Source organism: Eupeodes corollae, chromosome 1, assembly GCF_945859685.1.
Source record: "Eupeodes corollae chromosome 1, idEupCoro1.1, whole genome shotgun sequence".
Taxonomy (NCBI): domain Eukaryota; kingdom Metazoa; phylum Arthropoda; class Insecta; order Diptera; family Syrphidae; genus Eupeodes; species Eupeodes corollae.
In genome coordinates this window covers 57,520,439-57,529,643 of record NC_079147.1, presented here as the reverse complement: position 1 = coordinate 57,529,643, position 9,205 = coordinate 57,520,439, and the positions used below count along the sequence as shown (strand labels likewise).

The window sequence follows — 9,205 nt, the reverse complement described above, 5'->3', positions numbered from 1 at the left end:
TCACGCTGCTATATAAAGGTTGGAAACAACTTAACAGAACCTTTTGATGTCAAAAAAGGTTTTAGACAAGGTGATGCGCTGTCATGTAATTTTTTTAACATTGTGCTTGAAAGAATAGTGAAGAGCTCACACGTCAACACTAGAATCACTGTCTTTCAAAAGTCTGTCCAATTACTGCCATATACTGATGACATTGACATAATCGGAAGAACTCAGCGTGATGTAAATGCGGCTTTTGTGAGTATTGAGGCAGAGGCGGCAAAAATGGGTTTAATGGTTAATGAGGGCAAAACAAAGTACATGCTGACGTCCTGGTCAAAACGTTACCATCGACAGACGTAACTTTGAGGTAGTCAAGGACTTCGTCTACCTAGGTAAACGAAGAAAACAACAACAGCGCTGATCTTGAGCCGTTTCGAAAGAAAAGTTCTTTGCGTGATCTCTGGTCCCGTATGCATAGAAGGGGAGTGGAGAAGAAGATAGAACGACGAGCTGTACGGGCTGTACAGCCACGTAGACTTAGCCAGAAGGGTAAAAGTCCAACGACGGAGATAGAAAGTCTTATAGAATTCACGCCCCCAGGACAACGCAATAGAGGAAGACCGCGGAACAGGTGGCGCTCATAAGTTTAAAATGACCACCCAATTTAGAGTGCGCAATTGGAGACATCTAGCTAGGGACTTAACTAGATGGAGAAGTTTGTTGGGTGAGGCCCTAGCTCACACAGGACTTGTAGCGTCACATTAAGAAGAAGAAGAAGACGAGACCAGATAAGAACACACGATAAAGAGACAGATTTATGTAATTCCACTGAAATGAAAAGGAACTAACAATTTCTTCTTTAAATTTCACCCTCTTTAAAGCCTTTTGCTAAAGTAATCCGATATACATCGATAGTCGACATCATTGTCAAAAAATAAAATCACTTTACTGAAATGGTCATCGGAAAACGCACTTCGCTGCTCAAGTGCGTGTAGTGCGTCTGTGGTTTGCTTACCCATTCCAACGAAATACTTTCTTTTTCAATTCCCTGTTGCATTTTCCATCATCAACAAAAACACAATCTACGATTGTGGCAGATCAAACCGTCCCATCGCACAAATATAAGCCTTCCTTTACGCATCCATACACCCATTAGCCTTTTGACATCATTCAATCCTTTCTCGAGGAACTGAAACCCCTTATATTTGACTCCCTACTTTCGGAAAAACAACAACAGATACATAAATAGATAAATACAAGTTGATAAGATTTAACCCTTCTTTTTTCTTTGTTGTATATCTGATGTCTCCACCACCAACTTAAACCAACAAAACCACTTAGGATTTTGATATAAATTTTGTATCAGTTCTCAGTCTCATTGTCAGTCGATATCTGCTAAAGATAGAGTATCGAAAGGAATTACAAGGACTCTTTTCAGCTGGGGTGGTATGGTAGTGACCGTGCGTTGGTCGGTGGACGGCGCGGCGGCAGCCTCCAGCTTTCAACATCCTGACCAATAATTTTAATGGAATAAAACTTGTCATCTTCTTGATTCTATTTTCTTATACTTTTTTTTTTAGTTTTATAAAATTATTAGGAATCGCCGCATGATGCTTATTTATTTATGACTTTTTCCAATCGAAAGGGCATTTCCTATTTTGTTTCTTTTTGTATTTTGTCGTCACCCATAAGTGATAGGGTTAGTTGAGGAAAGCGGAATGAAACAGTAGAAATCTACATGCTAACCAGGGCGGGATGGCCAAAGGGGCGAACATCCTATTACCTGCTTTAGTGTGGTAAAATCAAAATAGAACAGAAACCTTTTAAATTTCTTCGAGTTTCAGGAGTCCATGAACTCCAATTGGAATTTTAAGCCATAATTATAGTATATGTACCATATCCTGTCTATAGAAACTTTGTTATAAATATTTTACACCAATTATACAGAACCTGAGAGAGTCCGCAGTGGGTTTCAGTTAAAATGTCAATTTTGACATTTCTATTATAGCAAATATGCATGTTCGAAAAATGTTGGGCAAACTTGTTTTCGAATTTTGTCGTATTTTTATATGGGTTTTTGTTATTATGCGGTTCAAATCGTTTTATGATAAGAATTTTGAGATTTTTCTAAAATGGTCACGGGAGCAAAAAGTGATTGTACCGAAAAATGAGTTGTTTAGGAACTGCTTCATTTTTTAGGATTAAAGAAAAATACTTTATTGGTGTAGTTTTTTGTTTTTTTTTGTGTATTGCTTTTCAGAAACATATTATATCTGATTAGTACTTTGTTGGACCTCCTCTTGTTTTTATTACGGCTGCAAATCGGATAGACATTGAATGAGGTTAGTGGATGCTGGCATTATGCTCCAGATCTGGGTAAGTAGTTTTTTTTAATTCATCAACTGACTCTGGGCGTTTCTTCGCAAGCTCAAGTTTCATTATAGATCAAATATTCTCATTTGGATTGAGACCTAGACTGTAGGGAGGCCAATTTAGTACTCCAATATTATTTTCTGCGAAGTACTTTTTAAAAACATCGTTTTAAACAAATTCAAATATTATTTTTAGTCATAAAAGTTTTAGCTTTTTTCATGCTAAATATAAAAACACGTTCATACTTACAATTTTGGCTGTATGACAAGGAGCATTGTCCTGTTGAAAAATGAAACAGCAAGGCTCTAGCACCGTGGGCTCCAATACGTTTTTGCATTGACTTAGCAATTCTAGAAAGCTCATTCTACCTTTTTCATCTCAAGAGAAGCATCCCCACACCATCACACCTTCAGTTTTGGGGGACATCCGCAAAATGCAGTGCTGTTCTCTCCGTGCAAGGATCCTCACATCTCCAACATGGAGCTTAAATTTTGATTCGTCCGAAAAGATACATTCTTCCACATGTCTTGAGTCCAACTTAGGTTCTCCTGAGCTCTGATCAATCGTTTTTGTTTTACTCTTTTTGAAAAATCCTGCTTCAGTACCGGTTTGAGTGCTCTATGTCCAGCTTTCACGAGTCTTTTTCCCAATGAGCTTGACAAAATCACTTTGCCAGTTGCTTGACACAGATCGTTTTTAAGGTCCACCGAAATCCTTTTTTCCGGTCTCACGATATTTTTTCAAACCCTACGTCACAGTTTGTTGAGCAATATTCAGCCTCTAAGAAATTTTACGTGTTGTCAAATTGAGGCATGATAGACACAAAATATTAGCTTTATGTTTCGAACTGATTTTTCCTTTTTTTTCCACAAAATCAATTCGTTTGGTATTGGGCTACTATCTAGAGCCAAATTCAGGTCTTATTGATAAATGCGTAATAGAAATAGGAGTATTACTTTGGGTGCTTTCTCAGAACGGTTATATTTTACAACAATTATAGAACCTGAGCGAGTCTTCAGTGGGCTTCAATTCAAATGTCAGTTTCGGCGTTTATTGTATAGCAAATATGTCAGAAAAATAAAAATGAGTTGATTTATTGACCAATTTGTGATATTATTGTCCAAAAAAAAGCCGACTGAAAACAAAGTATATTTCCATTTATTACGGTACAAAAAATGAACAGGGCCAAGAAGCTTACAATTCCTGTCCCCTCCAATGGTTCAATATTGTAAAACGAGGAATACTCCTTTCGCCATAAGATACCATCTTAACTTGGAAAAATGCAAAGGAAGGAAGTTAAAGAAAAAATGAATGATATCATCATATTCAAAAGTAACATTAAAAGAACTCGCCCAAAAGGATATAACAGAATACAACGCAATAAGACTAAAAGACAGTGCATAATACTCAGGAGCCAAGGACTACAAAACATTTTGGTATCGGTTTTTTATCACCAGTCCGTTTGTTATTCCTTTCTTCTTTTCTTTTTTTCTTGTTTGTCAATATTCAATGTTTATTGTGTTTATGTCCTGGTCCAAGTCCAACCACTGTATTATAGCCATTGGCGGTATCTGTAAGGACATTTTGTAGATATTACGTTATTACTACTATATTCAACGAGAAGATTCCATCTTTTTATATATGTACATATGAATATAATTTTTAGCTGACAGGCAAAGGGTTAGGGATAATATTATTTATTAAATAAAAATGAAAAGTGTGCACAACAGGACTCCAGAGACCACCAGTGGCAGTGGAACGTGAGTGGACTTTCACAAGAGGAAATTACTTTTACTTGGTGCTAAAAACGTCAAAATATAGAGATCATGGTCTGGTCATACTGTAAGTAAAGTAAAGTAAAATAGTAATAACAACTTGAAAGGTTGAGCTGTTTTGTGTGCTGGTCCTCTTTTTTGAAGGAAAGTCTTTCGTACTTTGTATTCAAAATGGAAAGTTTATGGAAATCAATTTGCATTTTATTCAAGACAACTTTTGAGTTTATTGTGAAATCGTTTGTAAGTAAATGCAATTACTTTATGAGAAAAGTTGTAACTAAAATATAGTATAAGTGGATTTATATTAATATCTAATTAAGGATTTTCCATTAAGAGATCTTGGAAGGCAATTCACAGGTCCTTAAAAAACAAAAGTCAAAAACTTCCAAACGTCGTTTTTATAAACCAAGCAAAGTTTCGGATTTTTATTCTCAAGACCTTGCCTTTATTAAGGTGTGTCTAGACCACACCAACATTACAGAAATATCAAAAATAATTTAGAAACATTTCTGAATTGTTCATGAAATATTTCGCCGTTTTAGATTTTGATTTAGAAACTTTATTTTTTTCCCAAGCATTTACATAATTAGAAAGTACGTCAGTGAATAATTAATAGAAACGTAAAATGTTGCCAAAAGTGCTAATAAGCGTTGCCGCAAAGTGCCCTTTTTCGGCCTTTGACCGCTAACAGCTTTTTAAATTTAAGATGTTAATATATCAAGCAAAAAAGTTAACATTTTAGATTAATTTCTAATCATTTGACAAATTTATTCAGTTGCGCTAAAAATGTAATGGCTGGAGAGCTACAAAAATGTTTAGAATAAGTAAATAAAGAAGATAATAATATTAACACTATGAAATGTTGGGTTCAGTCAAAAGAAATGGCATATTTTGTTGGTGATCATTTATTTAAAAATATAATATAAAATAAGATATGTAAATGTAAGAGGCCCTAGTTCACACAGGACTGTAGTGCCATAAGTAAGTAAATGTAAGAAATTGAAGTCATTATATACGTAATAGGAATAAGTACAAATATAAATAAATTGCTGTTAATATTTTAACAAAAGATTGGTATGTAAAATGTCTGTGCCACAGCTTTTGTCAAATGACCCTCAAACAAATTCGAATTGGCACTAATTAATTATTTTTTTGTGGCAACGTTCTTGTGCGGAGCAAAAAGAATGTTACCCAATTGATACAAATGTATGAAACAAAAGTCTTGTGAGATTCGCTTGACGAAAACATTAAAATAAAATTCAAAACATTCACTAATCCGTCTGAAATTTCCGAGAATATATAAAATATAAACTGTGTAAAAGATGAGGTAGATAAAAATATGCATGAGAATAAAACAAAACATTATTAGTGCTACTTGCTTAACAGTCTATTTTCAAGCACACAACTGAAAACATAAATGGGAAGCATTTCATAAACGTTTTTTAAACAATGGCTTAAAATTTAATCAACAGTGTCCCGAACGCAATCATGAAATTTTCCAACCTGCAATTTTTACCTCTTTTCCTAAATTCGTTATCATTGGACTATATATTGCATAAAAACAAGACTTTTTCAATAAAAATGATAATTTTTATTTACTTACTTACTAAAGGTGGCGCTACAGTCCTGTGTGAACTAGAGCCTCACCCAACAAACTTCTTCATATAGCTCGGTCCCTACCTAGGTGTCTCCAGTTTCGCGATCCAAGTTGGGTGAGGTTACTTTCAATTAGTCCGCATCACCTGATCCGCGGGCCAGAGAATTGGTTTCCATACGCTCTACGTGATCAGCACTGTTGTTGTTTTCTGCATTTACAGCGGAGCCTAGGTAGACGAAGTCCTTAACTACCTCAAAGTTACGTCTGTCGATGGTAACGTTGACGACAGCTTGTACTTTGTTTTGCCCTCATTAACCGTTAAACCCGTTTTTGCTGCCTCTGCCTCAATACTCACAAAAGCCCCATTGACATCACGCTGAGTTCTTCCGATTATGTCAATGTCATCAGCATATGCTAGTAATTGAACAGACTTTCGAAAGATAGTGCCTCTAGTGTTGACGTGTGAGCTCTGCACTATTCTTTCAAGCACGATGTTAAAAAAATCGCATGACAGCGCATCACCTTGTCTAAAACCTTTTTTGACATCAAAAGGTTCTGTTAAGTTGTTTCCAACCTTCATATAGCAGCGTGAATTTTTCATGGTCATTCTGCACAAACGGACGAGTTTGGCAGGGATGCCAAAACTAGACATGGCTCTATACAGCTCGTCCCTATAGATGCTGTCATATGCGGCCTTGAAATCGATGAAAAGATGGTGGGTGCCGATTTGGTGTTCTTGGGGTTTTTCCAGGATCTTCAGTAATGTGAATATTTGATCAACTGTGGACTTTCCTGGTCTAAAATCACACTGATAAGGACTTATCAGGTTGTTGACGATGAGCTTTAGACGTTCACATATTACGGCAGAGAAGATTTTATAGGCGATGTTAAGTAGAGTGATTCCTCTATAGTTGGTGCAGTTTAGAGGGTCTCCTTTTTTCTGTATCGGGTAAACAATACTGAGGTTCCATATATCGGTCATGCTTTCTTCCGACCATATCTTACAGATAAGTTGGTGCATGCTCCTAACCAACTTATCTTCAGCTGCTTTAAAAAGCTCGTCATTCAAGCCATCCGCTCCAGCGGCTTTATTAGACTTCAGCTTAGATATGGCCATCTTTACTTCGTCTAAGTCGGGAGGAAGGGATTGTTGGCTTTCGTCATCTATGTTGAATGGATCATCCTGCTTGACAGCGGAATTGGGTTCGTCGTCGACGTTATACAGTCTGCAGAAGTGGTCCTTCCATATCATCAGCATTGACTTCGATTCAATTACGATGTTTCCACTTTCGTCTTTGCAGCCTTCAATTCTAGGTTTATTGACTTGTGAATTCCGTTTCAGTGTTCCTCTTCGGTGTTTCTCTGGCTTCTTCTGCTCATAGAGCTCATGAGCAGCTCTCGTCCTTTTATGCAGCGCCACTTTGCGTGCCTGTTGTTTGGCTGCATTTGCCTGCCGACATTCCGCATCAAACCAGGAGTTCCTTGTTGGTGGGTGCTTAAAACCCAGCACGACAAAGGCAGCTTCTCTGATTGCATCTTGGCAATGTTGCCGCTGGTTTTCAATATATTGTGTTCGCGGCAAAGAGAGGTTACTTGTAACTCAGTCGGAGAAGGATTTGCGATCTCTTGTGATTGTAGCCGTTCCACGTTGTACCTACTCCCAGCATTTCTTGTTTTGCCTTGGGTCTGGAAACCCGAAGTGCTACCTTGGCTAAAGTTCCATGATGCTGAAAGCGTGTCTGACGTCGATCGCAATATGGTCAATCTAGTTGAAGGTAGATTGATCTGGAGAACTCCAAGTTCTTTTGTGGATGTTGAGGTGTTGAAAACACGTACTGGCTACCATGACGATTCGCCCCGCGGCAAAATCTATGAGCCTTAATCAGTTGTCGTAAGTGTTGTCGTGCAGGCTGGTTTCCATCAAAAAAGTCTTCCCTTCCTAGCTTGGCATTAAAATCGCCCAGGACAATTTAAATAACGTAGCTAGGACACTGTTCATATAATCTTCTGCATGGGCGTGCGCGCATATCAGGCTCTTGTTGTCAAATTTAGCCTTGATGTGGATGGTCATGAGGCTTCCTCACATATAGCTCAAGACTTCTTGTTTAAGTCTGGCTCCAATGACAAATTCGCATCTAAATAAGCGCTGTTGGTTTTCTCGGTAGCACCATATTAAATGTCGCAGTTTTTCATTCTCTTTTTATGTTATTATTTAAAAGTTAAAAAAAGTTCTGAGTTAAAATCTCGCAATTAAAAATTTCAAGATTGGTGGGTTTTGTGTAAAATTTGTAAAAACAATTGCAAAATACATTGTTTCACTTATCCATCTAGTCTTCAAAAGTTCTTTTAAAATGCCTCTAGTGGCGGTGAAATAGAAATATATTTTGATGGAGGGCCTTTTTTTATAATACTTCTTTTGTTTCTTGTTGTTCTTATGGAATACAATTTTGTTTTACTCATAATTGTTATTGCTTATATTTTTCAATGTTCAGACAGATAATTTATTAAGCTATATTTGTTACATAAGTTACACGGAAAATGAGATGTACCAATTAAAACTTGTTAAGCGTAACTTTATGGGTTACTTACTCGGAGTAGTTTACGTTGTAAACACTTACAAAACTATCAACTTTGGTTTCCTCTTTAAGCAGCGGGAAATAAACATTACTAACATATAATTAAAACATTGTAACAAAGTATAAGTATATTTTCCGTTTTAATATTAATTACTTTAACTATTTTACAACAAATTTATTTATTTTCTTGATCTTTGATCCATTTTTTAAATCGATAATTTAAATTACGCCAAAAATGTGATTTTTCAAAATTATTTCTTGAACATATTGTGGTGTTTATATGTTGACATGTTTTTGCATCGATTTTTATGCTTGTTTTAAAATTATAATTGATTTCTAAGGCAGCATACCCCCGACAACGGCTGCACCGGCAGCAATTTTGCCAGCATCGGCAACAGCTCCTGCTGTCTTATGGATAGTATTGGCAGCATTCTGTCCCATATGCTCGATCTTGTGGCCAGCTTTTTTCTAAAATATTTTGTTTTTCCAAATAAAATTTTGAATGTACAATAAACTTTTAAATACTTACAATTGCTTTTTTGAATTTCTTTCCAAATCCGGCTTCACTCGATGCAGTCAAGCAAAGAATCAAAATTGCAAGGAATGCAAAATATTTAAAAAACTTCATTTTAAAAGATTAATTTATTATTTTATACTTTGTTTATAACTGAAAGACTCAACTACTTGAATTTTAAGTTGGGTTTGCCTTTTATATATCAATCAAATGAAGATCCCACTTCTTACGATTTTTTATCTTAACACATATTTTTTCCTGATAAAGTTGAAGTCGTCTAGAAGATAGATAATTCCAAGTTCATAAACATTCAATTTATAATAAGCTTGTTTTGTTTATGTATGATAAAATAAATAACATTTATACTATATGTACCTAAGTTGATGAA

General features: G+C 36.0%; 1 protein-coding gene across 1 annotated transcript; it reads right to left on the bottom strand.

The window, feature by feature from the left end:
- Positions 1 to 8,424: 8,424 nt before the first annotated feature.
- Positions 8,425 to 9,003, bottom strand: LOC129940339 (stomoxyn-like). The gene is made up of 2 exons (XM_056048645.1): positions 8,833 to 9,003; positions 8,425 to 8,771 (listed from the first exon to the last, which is right to left on the bottom strand). The coding sequence occupies exons 1-2, from the start codon at positions 8,929 to 8,931 to the stop codon at positions 8,640 to 8,642; spliced, it is 231 nt and encodes a 76-aa protein (XP_055904620.1). The 5' UTR covers positions 8,932 to 9,003; the 3' UTR covers positions 8,425 to 8,639.
- Between the last annotated feature and the right edge of the window lie 202 nt (positions 9,004 to 9,205).

Coding starts and splice junctions, on each gene's coding strand:
- LOC129940339 (XM_056048645.1), bottom strand. CDS start 8,931: ATGAAGTTTTTTAAATATTTTGCATTCCTTGCAATTTTGATTCTTTGC. Junction 8,772..8,832: donor AGAAATTCAAAAAAGCAATT/GTAAGTATTTAA, acceptor AAAATATTTTAG/AAAAAAGCTGGCCACAAGAT.